Source organism: Panthera tigris, chromosome C1 (assembly GCF_018350195.1).
Source record: "Panthera tigris isolate Pti1 chromosome C1, P.tigris_Pti1_mat1.1, whole genome shotgun sequence".
In the NCBI taxonomy this organism is placed as follows: domain Eukaryota; kingdom Metazoa; phylum Chordata; class Mammalia; order Carnivora; family Felidae; genus Panthera; species Panthera tigris.
Window position 1 is genome coordinate 101,982,653 of NC_056667.1, and position 18,761 is coordinate 102,001,413.

An 18,761-nucleotide genomic window follows, 5' to 3' on the forward strand; every position below is an offset into this window, starting at 1 on the left:
GCCCACCATGTCTAATGGATATCGCACTCTGTCCCAGCATCTCAATGACCTGAAGAAGGAGAACTTCAGCCTCAAGCTGCGCATCTACTTCCTGGAGGAACGCATGCAGCAGAAGTATGAGGCCAGCCGGGAGGACATCTACAAGCGGGTGAGTGCAGGAGGTGGCCCACCCACCGCTACCTTACCCAGGCTCTTTCTAGGGCTCATTCTATCTCCCGCATTGCTAATTAGGGAGGGAGGTGGGTTCCACGCCCCAGGGCCGGTTGCCTGAACTTGACCAGCCCAGTGACCTCGGACAAGCCCATTTCACCTCGTTTGTGCTCATTTTGCACTTTCCTTCTGTGTAAAGAGAGGGAGCTGGACTAAATCAGAGGCTCTCAAACACCTGTGGAGGTATTCAGAATAATCACCTTTGGGAGCTGGTTTAAAATGTAGATTCCCTGCCTCACCCCCAGGGATTCTGATTTACTAATGCAAGGCAAGGGGAGCTTGGAAATGTGCATATTTTTAAAAGTTTGTTTTCATAATCTCTACACCCAACATGGGGCTCAAACTTGGGACCCCAAGGGTCACATGGTCTTAGGATTGATCCAGCCAGGCACCCCCTAGAAATTTGCATTTTTTCAAGGCCCCAGCAGGTAGTTTCAAGGTCGTACCTTCAGCTAGAGAAGGGCCCCTTCTCGTTCTGGCCCAGTGGGGGCAGAGAGAGAGTTGATGGAGCAAAGGGCAGGTGCTGAGCATGGTTCTGTTCCCTGAGAAATTCTTGTCTGCTTTGGAAGATGATTATCCAGATAAGCTTTAAAGACCAAATTTTAGGTATCTTCAGGCTTAGGACTAGTTCACCTAAGAATGAAGAAGAGGGTGCTAACAGCCTAACAGCTTGCCTGAGGCGGGGGAGAGGGTGGTGCTTCCCGGTCTTGGTTGATGGGTGAGTGATTTTGGTGGGGAAGGTGGGGGGGGGGTGGCTAAGTGGGGGTGAGATGAGGCAGCACCTTGGTAAGAGGACACTAGGCTTTGGGATGAAGCTTCCTAACTGGTTACCACAGTATTGGTTTCCTCAGCCCCCTTAGTGTCTGGGCAGGCTCTGAAGTGGCCTGAGTGACCTGGCTAGAGCTGGTTGCCTCTGACTTTTTCAGAGCTTCTAGATCTCCAGCTGTTTACACCAGAAGACTGTATACAAATATTATCGTTGTCTGTGTGTGCCTGCCCGATCCTCTTGAGAAGAAGGTTGGGAAGCTTTTGCAGGCTGCCAGATGATATGTTGGATCAGAAGAATAACTGGTGTCTTTGAAACCCAAGTATTTGGTAAATTCAATTAATGTGCACAGCTAAATTCTAAGGGATTTAGCTCTGTTTTTGCTCTGTCCTGGATTTCCATGTTTTAACCTGAATTTTCCTGAAATTGGTCCAGACTCACCTTTCATCTGTTATGTGGCTGTTGAGTGAGCAATTCTCCATGGAGTTGCCAGGGTCAAGGTCAAAGAAGATATTGCCAAGTAAGGGCTGGTAATGCAGAGAGATGGAGAGGCAGGGAGAATGAATGGCAGTCTTTGCCTCAGGATAGGAATAGTGAATGAATTTGTTCATTGGGCAGAGGGAGGAGCACTTTTCCATTAACTGTCTCCCAAGCAAGGCTGAAGGAAGGGGCAGTTTCTTAGATCATTTGAGGGAAAGGGTTTTTTGTTTTGTTTTGTTTTTAGCTTGAATCAACTGACTGCTTGAATCATTTGGTCTCACCCTCTCCTCTACGCTGGCTAATGGAGATAGTCTTCAGGGAACATTTTGGGTGAGGCATGGGATGGCACCATTCCTCTCCTGGAGAAGTGTGATTAAGAAGATTCTAGAGGGGCAGGGTGAGGGAGTAGTCACAGGACATTGTCGCATGCAGAGGTGAGAACCCTGTTTGCCACTAGGCCCTGTCTTTTCCCAGTCTTAAGTACAGAGTCGTCAGGTACTTAACTAACATGATTTAAGACCTCTCAGGCTACCGTGTCGCCTTCCTTCCCTTCTTACCAAATCTTTTTGTGCTCCATCTGTCGTATTACTCATCTCATTTGGCTATGATTATTTGGGAAGCACTAAAAGTTTAAATTAAAATGGCCTTCTTCTTTGGAAAGCAAAACACATAAAGCCATTATCAATCATTAATATCATAGTTGAAATTAGTTTATCCCACTATGTAGTGATTGATAGAAGCCACTTTGGGCGGTTCCATTTAAAAAAAATTTTTTTTAATGTTTATTTATTTTTGAGAGAGAGAGAGAAACAAAGCACAAGTGGGAGAGGGGCAGAGAGAGAGGGAGACACAGAATCCAAAACAGGCTCCAGGCTTTGAGCTGTCAGCACAGAGCCCATTGCGGGGCTCGAACCCACGAGCCTTCAGATCATGACCTGAGCCGAAGTCAGACACTTAACTGACAGAGCCACCCAGGTGCCATGGGCAGCTCCATTTTGATGGAAGGACAAGCGATCAGAAAAACACCCCAGCTGGAGCCCTGGACAATCAGGCAACCTGGCCAAGTTCCTTAACCTTTCTGAGCCTGTCCCAGCCCCTGTAGAATTGGCATTAAGAATACTGCACAGCACCATAGGCACTGAAAATTATTTGTAGAGAGTATGAATAAACAGCAGCCATGAAGATTAAGTAAGAAGACTTATATCACAGCACGTTGTAAATTCATAGCTTTAGATGTATGTGGGGGAGGAGGGGTAGTAGTTCACCAGTAGTAATACCAGTAGTAATAGTTATTATGAGATTTTAAAGTGAGAAAGAGGTTTGGCTCTCTTAATCTCACCCTCAGCCATACCCATGAATATGTCTTATGTTCATCCTTACAAGTCACACTGTGAGTCCATAAGGTTAGGACAATGACAGTGACAATCAGTAGCTGTGTGGGTGAAGAGATATCTGGGGTGACATGGCAGGGCGTCACATGGTAAGTCAGGTGGTTCAGGTATGAATTTAGAGCCCTGTTCTGTGACCAAACTTAGCTTGATTTTTCTTTAGCATTAGAAGGACACTTCTTTAAATATAGTAAAAACATGAAATCACACCCAGCTGAGTCAGGATCTGCGATAACTTGGGTGTTGTATGCATGACTCTTTTAAATAAAACCAGTGTTTGTGAAACATGTAGTGTAAGTCTCTTGCGGAATAGTAATTGTTTTACCATTTTATGTATTTTTGCCACAGCAGATTTTTGTTGAGATATTCACTAAAGAGTGAAAAATTACTATCTTAGTGTAGACAAACATTTCACCATGATGGCTGCAGGCAAGGGAAATAGTAGGAAACTTTAATAGAAAAGGGCTGGAGAGAGGGTTCAATCTTTTTTTTTTTTAAGTTTATTTATTTTTAAGAGGGAGAGAATGAGCAGGGGAGGGGCAGAGAGCGGGGGTGGGGGGGAGGGGGGCAGGGAGGGGCGGGGACAGGATTCGAAGCAGGCTCTGTGCTGTCAGCGCAGAGCCCAATGTGGGACTCAAACTCACAAACTGTGAGATCATCACCTGAGCTAAAGTTGGATGCCCAACCGACTGAGCCACTCAGGTGCCCCAAGGGTTCGATCTTTCTCTTTCCAAGTAGCAAGTCCTCAGGTAGTTGATTGAGGGAGAGACTAAAATCGATATAATCCTTAATCGTAAAGGCAGCAACACGGATATTTAATCACATGAGGAGTTGTAATAGTTAGAGAATTATGTAAAAACCTAGAAGAATCCACTTCAAAGCAAGTAAATTAAAAATGAGTTAAGGGTTTCTCTCTTTCGAGCTATTCAGAGAATTCAGAAATAATCTTAAAACTCATACTAGCTATGGATTAACAAAATAGTATTGCATTATACATAAAAATTGGTTCTGTGAGGCTGCAGGCTTTTCTATTGAATGTCCATTTTTGTAAGCAATAAAAAAAAAGAAAAACCACAGGAAGAGATTGCTTACCCTCAGCACAAAGAAGCTGGGGCATACGCCTCCATGATGAGGTACCACTGCCCCCTCTCTGTAGCAAATATTAATTGTAGGTTCAGTGTTTGTGGGAAGACAGTTTTGAATGCATAAAGCACAGAAGGGAGAAACCACTGCGGTACATACAGCTCCTGATTCTGGAGCAAAGTTAAGTGAGAAAATGCTGTAAGTGAACCACAGCTGAGTATGGCCCACCCCTAGGGAGACTGGCTTGTTAGCATTTCTGGACTGCAGCTGCTCTGGTGAATAATTTCTGGGTGGCAACTTGGCTGACTTCCTCATTGTTGATCATCCAATCCTGCATCTTCTCGTGATAGCTGAGTGTGGCATAGAAATATGCCCAACCCTGGAATTTATGAAATCCACTGCTGTGTGGTAAACACCCAGTCCCCACACAGCACACAAAACCACCATCTCCTGAGTCTTTACCCCATGATGACTACTTACTTGTTAAACTTGTGTGAATGTATTATTACCCGAGGTTGCTTTAAAAAAGATTTAAGATTCCATTTTAAGAATGGAATTTAAAATCTGACAAGGCCAGATCCAATAACAAAACCTTCAGGAAAAACTGAATGTCATCATCCTGGACCAGGCAGAGTCCGTGTTTAAATATGACATAATTGATACCAGAAGGTTAAAGTGGTCTGGGCCTTTAGGAGTTGGAAGAGTTGTGTTTCATTGTATGTTGGCCCTCCAGCTGCCTGACTTCTTTGAGCTGCGGTCTCTCGTCTTGCGGACGGTATTTTTCCTGAGCAAACTTTGAAGTTTATACATAGCATGCTTCTGTAGTAGATTTTAAATCATGATAAACAGCCTACTGACTTTATTTGTCTCCTAAATTTTCATCATTTCTACCATTCGGTGATCATGGGCATAGTAGTTAAGAGCAATGAACCCAACAGACCTGAGATAGAATCTTGATTAACTACTTGCTACCTGCATTAATTTGGGAAAATACTATAATTTCTCTGAGCTGAAGTGGGTGTGGTAATAGCACCTATCTTATAGGACCTGAGGGAGGATTAAATGAGCCAATTAGTTGAAAACAGCACAATGCCTATCAGACACTAAGCCCTCAAGAAGTATTTGCCATTATGGTGACAAATTGAGAGATGGTAGAATTATCCAGATAAATTCAATTACTGGATAAGTGCAGTCATTTGTTTATTTATTTTTTTAAATTCTTTTTTAATGCTTATTTATATTTGAGAGACAGAGACAGAGCATGAGCAGGGGAGGGGCAGAGAGAGGGAGACACAGAATCCGAAGCAGGCTCCAGGCTCTGAGCTGTCAGCACAGAGTGCCATGTGGGGCTCGAACTCACAAACTGTGGGATCATGACCTGAGCTGAAGTTGGACGCTTAACTGACTGAGACACCCAGGTGCTGCCATTTTTTAATTTCAAGTCAGTTTTTTTCCCCTCAGTAGTGGATTTGGGACCATTTGTTCTATTTGTCTCAATTCTCCATTGTAGTTTGCCTGTAAATAAATAATATAATCCAAGTGTCCCCATCACAGCAGATCTACTGTCACCCTCAAATACAAATGTTCCTCCAGAAAGAATAAATAAGAAAGGCTGGGTTCATTAAGTTTCTGGTTTTTAAAACCAATTATTTTCTTTAGTAATAGTAAAAAGTCCTTGGCTTTTGCAAAAATTATTATGACTGTGATTGGTTATAATTCAACACTTTTCAGCATCTTGATTTAATACTTTGTCATTAGGTTGGTCAGGTTTTTAATTCAGTTCATCTTGGTTTTTTATTTTTTAAGAACTATCTTTTTTGTAATTGAGATATGGTGGACATGTTGTATTTATTTTAGGTGTACAACATAATGATTTGATATATGTACATATTGCAAAACGATCACCACAATAAGTTAATATCCATCACCACAAATAGTTACTAAAATATTGTTTTCTTGTGGTGAGGAATTTTAAGATCTGTTTTCTTTGTTAAATTTCTTTTTGGTTCACTGACTGATTTTCTTTAGTTCTAGCCTGATTTCTTTAGGTTTTGGTAGTATGATGGGTAACAGTATACATGCAGCCTTGCTGTTCTAAGCACCCAAAAGTTCAGTGAAGTCCCACAGAACTCCATCGGGCTATATAATTTAGGAACTTTGACTTGAACCAGTGGAAAGTTATTACAGAAGGACTAATATCTTTGGGGGATATCAAAATGTAGGGACACAACTTTTGGACCCAATCAGAAAACCTGAATTTTGAATCTATATATTCCTAGCTACATGTCCTTGGCCTTGTCCATAACTTCTTTGAGCCTTTGTTTCCTAAAAGGGAGACATAAATTCCTGCCCTGCCCTCATCCCAAAATGCAAACGTGTTTTAATGTGTTAGATGTTAAATAAGTGTGAAGGATTATTACTATCCTGCGTACTTGGAGACACATACTAGAGCGTGGGTGCCCTCTCAGGTTATTTACTTAAAAATAGTTCTCTGGGGCGCCTGGGTGGCTCAGTCGGTTGAGTGTCTGACTTCAGCTCAGGTCATGATCCCACAGTTTGTGAGTTCGAGCCCTGCATCAGGCTCTGGGCTGATGGCTCAGAGCCTGGAGCCTGCTTCCGATTCTGTCTCCCTCTCTCTCTGCCCCTCCCCCGTTCATGCTCTGTCTCTAATAAACGTTAAAAAAATAAATAAATAAAAATAAAAATAAAAATAGTTCTCTGGAGGGCACCGGGGTGGTTCAGTCAGTTGAGTGTCCGACTTCGGCTCAGGTCGTGATCTCACAGTTCGTGAGTTCGAGCCCCGCATGGGGCTCTGTGCTGACAGCTCAGAGCCTGGAGCCTGCTGCAGATTCTGTGTCTCCCTCTCTCTCTGCTGCTCCCCTGCTCACACACTCTCTCTCTCTCTCTCTCTCTCAAAAATAAATAAAGATTAAAAAAAAATTTTTTTTAATTGTAAATAGTTCTCTGGCAGCCTGGTGTGAGCACAGCCCCTGTAAGCCCGGGTCTGTGCACACTGTGTGTGTGACTCCTCGTTCTCAGCTTTCTGAGGTCTGTGATGGTGTGCCTGTCCATTTCCTCCTCTTTTTGGGAGAAGAAGTAAGAAGAATGTAGGGAGGCTCCATTCATTAAATAGTTGTAACAAGTATTTGTGTTCTTGGTTTAAAAAATGTATCATCTTCACAGCTATTAGGCCAACTACTATATAAACAAAACAGTCACACACACACAAAAAAAAAACAAAAAAAACCCTACCCCCCAAAAACTGGAAAGTAACATATATTGACCAGGGTGTGGAAAAACTGGACACCCTGTGTATTCCCAGGAAGCTGCTGTGGAAATTGGCATGATGATTCCTGAAAAAGTTAAACCTAGAATTATGCTATGATCCAGCGGTTCCACTTCTAAGTATGTACCTCAAAGAAGTGAAAGCAGGGACTCAAACAGATATTTGCACACACACATTCGTAGCAAAATCATTCATGGTAGCAAAAGGGTAGAGGCAGCCTGAATGTCCGTTGACAGATGAATGGATAGACAAAATGTGGGACCCATGTGCAATGGGATATTGTTCGGCCCTAAAAAGGAAGGAAAGTCTGACACATGTGTCAGCATGGGTGAAATTTGAGGACATTATGCTAAGTGAAATAAACCAGTCACAAAAGAACAACTATTATATGGTTTCACTTATATAAGGTACCTAGAGTAGTCAAAAGCATAGAGACAAACAGTAGAATGGTGGTTGCCAGAGGCTGGGGAAGGGTGCAGAAGGGGAGATACTGTTTAATGGGTATAGTCATTTGGGAAAAAGTTCTGGATATGGATAGCTGTACAATATGCATGTATTTAAGGTCGCTGAACTGTATACTTAAAAATGGTTAAAATGGTAAATTTTATATTATATATATTTTACCACAATAAAAAAAACTTTTTCAGCAACTTTCCCGTAACTGTTATAGTTAGTTTAAAATATTGTGGAAGCCTTGACCCAAAAAAATTTGTTGTGTGTTTTTGCTTAATGCAACTTTCTCATTTTTAAGAGCTTTTCATTAGAAGTCATAATACTTGCCTTTTGAGAAGAAGAAAAATTTTTCTTTGAATATTTAACTCCTTTTCTTCCAGTCACTAGGAAGTAAATCTGAAACTAAATTCTGGAGCCTAATTTAATTCTATTCCATTTATAATAATGTCCTTAACCATGTCTACAAAATATGTATTTCTGTATAGATTTATAATAAAGCTATTTCCTCTTTCTATTAGTTATGTACGTCTAAGTTCACACACTGATAGAAATAGCATGATATAGTTGAAAGAATAGGCATTCTAAATTCCTGTCTCAAATGTTTCCCTTGTTTGCATTATCACCTTGGCCATCGTTCACTTACTCATGTTTGCACACATGCATTCACTCATTCCAGCATCTATTGACTGCCTACTGTATGCCAGCTACTGTGCCAGATGCTGGTGGAGAAAGATAGCAAGTAAATAATACTGGTATAATAAAGGCTACCATAGAGCTATGTAAGATTGCTCTGAAGTCCTAAGGAGAATGACAGAATCCACCAGGAAAGGCTTTGCAAGTGTGTTAAGTTCGAACTGAATCTTAAAAGGACACCACAAGAATAGGGAAAGCATTTTAGAAGAAACAGCATATACAAGGGCACAAAGTCATGAAAAAGCATTGTGTGCTTGGCATACTTCAAGTGATTCCATAGGGCCAGAACATGGTATCAAGGGCTTATAGCTGCAGTAGGATGAGATTGGAAAGGTGAGCAGGGGATAGATGAGAGAGAGCTTTGGATTTATCCATTCATTAATCAACATAATCAACAGAATACCTGTTACATTCTGAGTACTGTGCTGACAGTTGGGGTTTCAAAGATGAGTAAAGATAGAGTGTGATAAATAGCAGTAAAAGATTTGTATACACAGCATAAGCAAACTCAAATGAGGCATCTCTAACCCAACTGAATAGAATAGATGGATCAACAGATCCATCTGTTACATTCTGAGTACTGTGCTGGCAGTTGGGGTTTCAATCTGACTGAATAGAATAGATGGAAGGCAAAATCTACAAAGGATTCTTGGAGGAGATGACCCCTGAGCTTTGTCTTCAAATGAGAGTAATGATTAGTCAGTCCTGGATGGTCAGGTGGAAAGAAAGGGCTTTTGCCAGAAGCAAATGCCAAAGGCAAGAAATCACATGGTGTGTGGGGAATTGGAAGTGGTTTTGTGTTGCTAAATTTGAGTGCTAGACACAGAATGAGGCTGAAGAGCACTGGGGCATAGTTCTTTGTGCCATTTTAAAAAGTGTAGACTTTATCCTGAGGAAGATAAGGAGCCATTGGTGGGCTTTAAGTAGTAGGGAGCAGCCTAGATCCTTCTGGTGGGTGGGGAGGATGGAGTCAGGGAAGAAAGACAGGAAGTCAGGAGGACAGGCCAAACAGGAGGATGATGAGGGCCTGAGGGCCGTGGCAATAGTAATAGAGGGGAGGGAACCGATCTGTGAAATATGCAGGAGGTAAAATATCTGTAGGACTTGGGAATTGATGGGATGGGAAGATTAAGAGAAGGAAATCAAGAAGACTGCCAGGTTCCTGGCTAAGACAAGTCACTTTCTGGGCCTCTGGCTCCTTGTGTCTAAAATGTGTGGGCTGGACCAGGATGGTCACTAACATCTCTCCCAGCTCTGAAGTTCTGTGGTTCTGAGCAGCCTCTTTGGATACTCTGACCTAGTGAAGGTAGTTGCTTCCTCTCTCCTAGTCTGTCAGCAGCTCTGATGCCTTCTCAGGAAAGGAAGTGCCAGCAGAGCTGAGATGGCTTTAAAACTGCCAGCCAATGTCAGGAAAATCTAGTGCTGTTACCAGGTAGCTGGAGTTATAATTAGCCTAGTTGCTAGGGAAAAACTGAGATTCTGTAAGCATGGACTGCCAGAAACAGCTTTTCCCTACTTGATGAATTAGCTTGTTTGCAGGAACCAAGTGGATATGGATGGAGTGTTTTTAATGTGTTCTTGGAGAATTTAGTTTTTGCCTCAAGTATAGGATATGTTAAAAGCAATAAAAAAAAATCAACATCTTGTCTGTGGTAGGAGGAGTGGGCACAATTCTGCTTTGAAATATATTTAGCTAGCTGGGAAGAGACTTATTTTCACATGAATGGAGATAAACAAGAACACAGAATCACAGTGTAGAGCTAGAGAAGATCTTGGAGATAATTCCTATAACTCCTTTACTTTTTTTTTATATTATTGTTATTTTATTTGTTAGAGAACAAAAAAAATCCATTTATACTTTATAAAAATCAAATGATTTTTCAATAAAAACAAAATTAACAAATAGCTAATATACAGTATAATAGAGAATGCTTTTTAGCATGTAGCATGCAAGAGAGCAGTTTTTCTTTTTTTTTTTTTTCTTTTTTTTATTCCCTCCCCTGCCCCCTCAGGGCAGTTTTTCAACTGCTACCAAGGATGAGACACTGTAGGTAGGAAATTATAGAAAAATTGGAGGATTATAAGCATAAACAATGACAAAACATTTTGTCAATTAGGATAGTTCTTATGGGGCACCTGGATGGCTCAGTTAGTTGGGCATCCGACTCTTGATTTCGGCTCAGGTCATGATCTCGAGGTTCATGAGTTGGAGCCCCACATTGGGCTCTGTGCTGGCAGCATGGAGCCTGCTTGGGATTCTCTGTCTCCCTCTTTCTCTTCACCTTTCCACTCGTTCTCTCTCTCAAAAATAAGTAAACATTTTTTTAAAAGAATTTTTAATAGTAAAAATTGATTATACTCTGAAACTAAAAGTAGTATGATTAATCAAAAAGTTTTGGATACTAGGATACATTTCCCCAGATAGATTTTATCTGTAAATTCAATGTAATTCCAACAATATTTTTTTATTCAAGTATAATTAACATACAGTGTTATATTACTTTCAGGTGTACAATATAATGATTCAACAATTCTATACATTTCTCAGTGCTCATCACAATAAGTGTAGTCTTAACCCCTTTATCTAGTTCACCCATTCCCCCACTGGCAAACACATTTGTCCTCTGTATTTGTCTGTTTTTTAATCTCTTTATTTCTGTTTGTTTTATTTCTCAAATTCCACATGTAAGTGAAGTCATATTGTATTTGTCTTTCTCTGACTTATTTCATGTAGCATTATATTCTTTAGATCCATCCATGTTGTTGCAAATGGCAAGATTTCATTCTTTTTTATGGCTGAGTAATATTCCAGTGTGTGTGTGTGTGTGTGTGTGTGTGTGTGTTGCATCTTTTTATCTATTCATCTATCAATGGATACTTAGGTTGCTTCTATATCTTAGCTATTGTAAACAGTGCTGCAGTAAATAAACATAGGGGTACATATATCTTTTCGAATTGGTGTTTTCATTTTCTTTGGGTAAATATCTAGTAGTGGAATTGCTGGATCACATGGTAACCCCTTTACTTTTTAGGAAAGCTTTTTATGTTAAAACAATTGTACATTCATAGAGAAGTTGCAAAAATAATATGGAGAGTTTCTATATACCATTCACTTAACTTTCCCTAATTTATTGTAAAGATGAGGAAACTGAGAGGGGAGCCTGGGTGGCTCAGTTGGTTAAGTGTCCAACTCTTCATCTCAGCTCAGGTCTTGATCTCAGGATTGTGAGTTCAAGCCCCATGGTGGGCTCTATGGTGGGCTCTGTGCTAGGCATGAAGCCTACTTAAAAAAAAAATATATATATATATATACATATACATATATATGTGTATATATATGTATATGTATATATGTATATATATATGTGTATGTATATATGTATATGTGTATATGTATATATATATATGTAGAAACCGAGGCCCAGAATAGTAAAGTCACTTGCCTAGGGTCACAGAGCAACCTAATGATCAAGTTGAGACTGGAATCCAGGAGGCCTTGCTACCTGTCCAGGCATTTGCAATGACTTCCTTGGTCTTAAAAGTTCAAGGGTTATATGCTTGTCAGCATATAGACTTTCTTCTCCTTTGCACTACTGCAAATCACAGATAAATGATTCTGTACTCTGTGTGTACAAAAGGAAGTATTTATTTCCTCAGCCTATATACCCCTTCTCCAGGCGTTTCATTTATGTTTCCATAAGCCATTATGAGCTCTTTTTTTTTTTCTTCTCTGCTTCCTGCTCTTGGCCTCTAAGCAAGTTCAACTTTATAGAGAAATGGGGCTCTGTTACACATGGAGAAGGCCCACAGCGGGGGCTGGTACAAACTGGAAAGGGGCCTGCCCTATCATGTTAAATAGCACCTAATCCACCCACACACCAGAAGACAGTGCTCCAACTTGGTACATGCCGTTCTGTGGGGAGCTAGTAATAGTCAGGTGGCTTTTTGCCAAGCAGCTTTAGAACGGACTTTGGGCTACGCTGGGCAGTTACCATCCCTGTTATTTGGAAACTTGGCTTGAAGAGGTTGGGAGTAAATGAAAGACACTGGCTGCCTTGTAATGCCAGCTTTTCATCTCCCAACCTCATGCAAGGCCCTGGTGCCATGAAGGGCAGGAAGCCACATTTCTATGCACACAGCACCTTACAAAGTCCAAATGGAAGCTTGAGGGGGAAGCCCTCCTCTGAGCCTGTAAGGGTAAGTGGAAGGAGGCTGCCAGCATGAAAGCCAGTGCCTGGAGCTGCAAAAGGAAAGTCTGGGTACTGGCCGAGGGTCAGAGTACGCAATTCCTTTGAGGGTACTTTTCTTTCTTTTTTATTTTTTATTTAAAGAAAAAAAATGTTTTAATGTTTATTTATTTTTGAGAGAGAGAGCGAGAGCAAGAGTGGGGGAGGGGCAGAGAAGGAAACACCCAATCAGCACAGAGCCTGATGCAGCATCTGAACCCTCGAGCCATGAGATCATGACTTAAGCCGAAGTCTGACACTTAACCGAGACACCCAGGCACCCCGAGGGTACTTTTCTTGCTATATTTCAGAGCTCCTCTGTGAGGCCGCCCCTCTCTGATACTCCAGCAGGCCTCTCTATCCAGGTTCTCTTTAGTCAAGCTGAGTATATGCTCAATACAAACATAAACCTCGTCCCTCCCACCTGCCACAGCTCAGTTGATGACAAGGTTTGCGTTGCCATCACTCCACTCCAAAGTCAGGAACTTGTGTCCAGAGCTGGATCCTAGGGTCTTCCCATACAGAAATCAAACAAGATGGTGGGCCTCAGGAGCTCAGAGGAGCAGATCTCTTAGAAGTGAGGAGTAGTCTCCATCCCAAGTCTTGTTGTTTCTCTCCAATCCCTTCCAGGCTGTGGATGGTGGAGAAGCCCAGCTTGCTGCCAAACCTTTTGGAGCCTCGGAGGACCCAGACAGAGTCAGGATAGTAGTAACTGGGCCCTGCCAGCCTGGATAAGCTAGGGGTGAGATCAGAAGAGTTCCTTCAGCTGTAGAAAACTTGGTTATGCGGGGGCCGCATAAGGTGGCTTGCCTGGATCGCTACAGTCAGGGGGTGTACTATCACTTAGAACTGGACCTCCACCTCAGGCTTTCTCTGCCCTCATTTGGCCCTCAACTGCTAGCTTCGTACTTTCTCCCTCCCCTCTTTTCTCTGCCTCCCCTAATTCTTCACGCGTAGGTCAGGGTAGGTCACCAGTGCCTAAGTGTCTTGATGGAAGATGGAAGAAAATGAGTGGTCATGAGGAAAACAGCCTGAGGACTGCTCCTCTATTTCCAGGTCACTTATCTCCAGGAGGCGTTTCTAGACCCAGTCTTGCCCCATTTCTGGTATCAGTATTTTCCCCACTCTTAGGCCAGTTCTGTCCTTCTTTGTCCCATATCCTCTCTCCCTGAACTCACACATACATATGGAAAATAAATGCTAAATTCTTCCCATTTAAGTCCCAGGGAAGAGGATGTCTGTCCATTTAGTGTTTACTACATGCCAGGCACCATTCTCTGCATTTTAAACATATCTTGATCTGAACCATATTATAGCTCTAGGAAGGTGGTATCTTGTCCCATTTTTCACAGGACCAGATTTGCCATTAATAGCCTCAGGGAGTATACCTGGTATCCCAGCAGCTACACAGGCCTGATTCTTCAGTTAATAAGCAAGGCCTTGGCACATTCTCCAGAATTTAAAGTTAGTCACCCTTTCAAATGCAAATGATGCCTTTTAGTGAATAACTCTACACTGTATTCAGGACTGACCAAAGAGAAGAGAGGGAGCTGTAGTAAAATATCTATTTTCATAGGGGCTTTCACCAAGATTGAGGCAGGAAGAGGTGGCATTGTCTCACTGATGTATTTACGCTACAAGGTGCCATTGACCTCATTTTCACTTGTGAACAGGTGCAAATTGCCATGTGGAATGTAATAGAAGCCAGGCTGTCTTTATCCCTGAGTGCCCCGCCAGATTTGTGCAGTCTGGTATGGGGCTCCAGGAGTTCAGAGGAAGTGGGGAAGAATTCAAACTTAAAAGTTGGAAAAATGAGGCTTATGAGAAAAGGGCAATGAACTTGGAATTTTTAATTTGGGGAAGAACAGACTCAGAGGTGACATAACAGTAGATTTTAGATGTCTCAGGTTGTGATAGATAGTGGTTAGTTGTCCACTGTCTCTGCTGACAATTAGAATAGGTTTCATCATAGTTGAAACCTAAGCATTAAGCCTCATTCATTTAAAACTATTTATTGGACACATACTATGTTCCAGATGCTATTGGAGGTGGTTGGAATGTGTGTGTGTGTTCATATCAATGAACAGAATAGACTAGCATTCCTAACCCTCATGGAATTTGTATTTTACCATGAGGAGACAATGAACAGTAAATGTTATAAATAAATAAAATATGCACAATATTGGAAAACAATAAGTCCCCACGGGAAAAGAAAGAAAAAGGTAGAGCAGGGTAAGGGGCTCAAAACGTTTAAGAGAAGAGGGCAGGTCGCAGTCTCAAAAAGTGGTCAGGGGAGACCAGTTTTAGAAAATGATTTGTTTTTATTTGATTTTTTTAATGTTTATTTTTGAGAGAGGGTGAGCAGGGGAGGGGTGGGGGAAGGGGGACAGAGGATATGAAGCGGGCTCTGTGCTGACAGCAGAGAATCCGATGTGTGGTTCAAACTCACAAGCCTTAAGATCATGACCTGAGCCAAAGTCAGACTCTAAAGTGACTGAGCCACCCAGGTGCCCCTTGGGAAATTTAGAAACACACATACATATTTATTATTTCACCATTTAGGTGGGTCAGCAGTCCAGGCAGGACTCAGCTGAATTCTGTGCTCAGGGTTTCACTAGGCTATAACCAAGATATTGGCCAGGCCGAATTCTCACCTGACGGCTTCACAAGGGAACATTTGGCTTCTGAACTCACATGGGTTGTTGGCAGAATTCATTTCCCTGTCGTGGGAGGACCAAGGGTCCTGGCTTCTTGCTGGGTGTTGGCTGGATGCTGCCCACAGGTCCTTGAAGCCACCTCTGTCCTTGCCACCTGGACTTTCCCTACATGGCCACATATTTCTTCAAGTCAGCAGAGGCTCTAGAGCAAGTCTGCTGACAAACAGAGCCTTAAAACTTAACATAGTCACAGGAGTGATATGTGGTGACCTTTGCCATGTTCTCCTTGTTAGAAGCAAGTTACGCATCCTGCCCATACTAGAGGGGAAGGGATTCCACAAAGGCATGAACCCTGGGAGGCAGGGATCATGGGGAACCATGTTTGAGTCTAATCTTCCCACTTGTTTTGCAGGGAAGAGGTGGAAAAGGAAGTAGATAGACATGTTAGTGGCCAACAGAGGAAGATTTGTTACTGGGTTTTACTCTCACAACATTTACAGTCCTCAGCGCTGAGCTGAGGCCATGGATGGTGGTCTCTGTGCCAAGCTCCTTGCTTACTCTTTGCACTTGACTGTTTACATTGCCACTTCCTTTATCATTGCTGTTTTATCTTTTTGTTTAAATCAGCTGTATTAAGTGTATAGTTTGGTGAATTTGAACAAATGTATATATATACCCATGCAACAACCACAACACAATTGAGATGTAAAATGTTTCCATCACCCTAGGAAGTTGCTATATGTCCCATGGGTGCTGATCCTCTCACATCTCTGGCTGCAGGAAGCCACTGCTCTATTTTCTGTCTATAGTTCAGTCTTGCTATTGTAGAATTTCGTATAACCAGAGTAATACAGTGTGGATTCTGGTATAGGGCTTCCTTCATGTACCATGATTTTGAGGTTTATCCATGTTGTTGTTCATCCCTTCTTATTGCTGAGTAGTCTTCCACTGCATGAATATTATACAGTTTTTTAATCCATCCACCTGTTGATGAACATACAGGTTGTTATTATTAATTAAGCTGCTAGAAATATTCGTGTCCCAGTCTTTGTTTTATTTCTCCGGGGTAAATACCTAGTAGTGGCATTGTTAGGTCACATAATAAGTGTGTATTTCAACTTATATTGCCAAACTATTTTCCAAAGTAGCTATGCCATATAAAGTGGTTTCTTTCTTTTTTTTTTTTAATGTTTATTTATTTTTGAGAGACAGAACGTGAGCAGGGGAGGGCAGAGAGCAGAGAGAGAGAGAGGGAGACACAGGACCCAAACCAGGCTCCAGGCTCTGAGCTGTCAGCACAGAGCCGGATGTGGGGCTTGAACTCATCGACTGTGAGGTCATGACCTGAGCCAAAGTCGGATGCTTAACCAGCTTAGCCAGTCAGGTACCTCTAAAATGATTTTTTTAATGTTTATTTTTTCTTTTTGAAAGAGCGGGAGAAGCACGGGGAGCAGGGGGAGTGGGCAGAGAAAGAGAGAGACAGGATCTGAAGCAGGCAAGATCATGACCCAAGCCAAAGTTGGACACTTAACCGACTGAGCCACCCAGGTGCCCCGCCACAGAAAATGATTTTTAAGCAATAACTTGAAGGAAATGAGGAAGTTAGCCAAACAGATAACTTGGCGGAAAATATTCCAGGCAGAGAACAGAAAGAAAACACTGTGGCTAAAGCAACATGAGAAAGGGCGAGAATGTTGGGAGATGAGGCCCCAGAGGTAATGGGGCTGGTATAGATCACAGTGGCCCTTGTAGATCATTTTAGAGACTTCAGCTTTTACTCTGAGTGACAAGGGAAGCTATTAAGGGATTTTTAGCACAGGAATGATCTGACCAATGACAGTCCTGTCTGACTTTTGAAAAGATCATTATGGCTGTGGTATTGAGAATAGGCGGGAGAAGGACAAGGGTACCAGCCAGGATGGTGATAAGAAGCCACTGCAGTAATTGACAGAAGAGATGGTGGTGATCGGACTAAAGTAATAGCAATCGATGTGGGGATAAGCTTTGAAGGAGACACCAATGAGATTGCAGGTGGATGGCTGTGGAACGTGGAAGAAGGAAAGGAATCAAGGAAGACCCTTGGGCTTTTGGCCTAAGCAAATGGAAGGATGGAGTTTCCCTAATTGAGATAGGGAAGGCTATGTATAGAGTAGGTTTGAGGGTGGAGAGGAGGAGTAAATTGGGGACTTTTGTGTTTGAGATATTTGTTGAACATTTCCAATGGCAATGTCAAGTAAGCAGTTGAATATATAAGTCTGGAGTTCTTGGGGCACCTGGGTGGCTCAGTTGGTTAAGCATCCGACTTCAGCTCAGGTCATGATTTTGCGGTTCGTGAGTTTGAGCCCCACATCGGGCTCTATGCTGACAGCTCAAAGCCTGGAGCCTGCTTTGGATTCTGTGTCTCCCTCTCTTTCTGCTCTTCCCCCGCTTGTGCCATGTCTCTCTCTCAAAAATAAACAAACATTAAAAAAAATTAAAAAAAATAAGTCTGGAGTTGTGGATATTCTGGATAAAGGCTTGGGCTGGAGATATACATTTTGGGGGTGTCAGCATATAGTTGGTATTTAAAGCCATGAAACTTCTGTGAGATCACCAAGGGAGTGAGACCTATCAAGGAGGAAGAGAAAACGACCAAAGAATAAGCCCTGGGTCAATCTGACAGGAAGTTGGGGGGAAGGAGAAGGAGAAGATGCAACCAGCGAGGTGGGACTCTCCACCAAGATAGTCTGGAGTTGTGGAAGCCAAATAAAGGAAGTGAGAAAGGGAAGAGGGCCAGATCAACCTTTTGAAACATTGATGAGAGTCAAGTAATAACTAAGAATTGACCTTTGGATTTAACAACACAAATGCCCTTTGTGATCTTGATTAGAGTCCTTTTGATGGACTTTTGGAGGCAAAGGCCTAATTGTATTAGTTTAACAAAGGAGGAGAGAATTGGAGTCTGTGAGTATTACTGAATATGTTGAGGAGTTTTGTTGCAAAGGAGAACAAAGAAACAGGATAGTACCTAGTAACAGTGTGGGGTCCATAGAAGATTTTTGAAAAGATAGATGGAAAATAACATATTTGTATACCAACAGAATTTTCCAGTAGAAGGTGAAATATTGATGGAGGAGAGAGAGGAGACTTTCTGGATGTTATTTTTGAGCAGCAGAGAGAATGAGACCTAATGCCAGGTGGGAGGTTTGTCTCTAGACAGGAGCGTGGACAGTTGATCTGTGGTCACAAGTGGAAAGACAGGGTATGTGAGCTCAGATGCTGGTGAATGGATGGATGTGGTGATAGGAGACTGTCGGAGTTTTGTTCTAGTTGTTTCAGTTTTCCTAATGAAGTAGGAAGCAAGCTGTATTCTCACTCTGTGTATTTTCAAACAGGTTTCTGGAGTCAGTTACTTCCCCTCATGTGTGCTAACTCCAGCCGACACATCCTTGTTCACACCTGGATTACCTGTATCCTTTTTCTCTGCTTGTGCAAACCCTGTACTCAGGCTTCAGCATCCAACTCAGATTCCATCTGCTC

At 42.1% G+C, this 18,761-nt stretch overlaps 1 protein-coding gene across 1 annotated transcript in view; it reads left to right on the forward strand.

Moving 5' to 3' along the window:
* The window catches only part of LOC122240822 (myomegalin-like), a 113,610-nt gene that overhangs the window by 75,920 nt on the left and 18,929 nt on the right, over positions 1–18,761 (forward strand). The window contains exon 4 of the mRNA XM_042993921.1: positions 38–148. Within this exon, the coding sequence (XP_042849855.1) occupies positions 38–148 (111 nt within the window). The remainder of the gene's footprint in view (positions 1–37; positions 149–18,761) is intronic.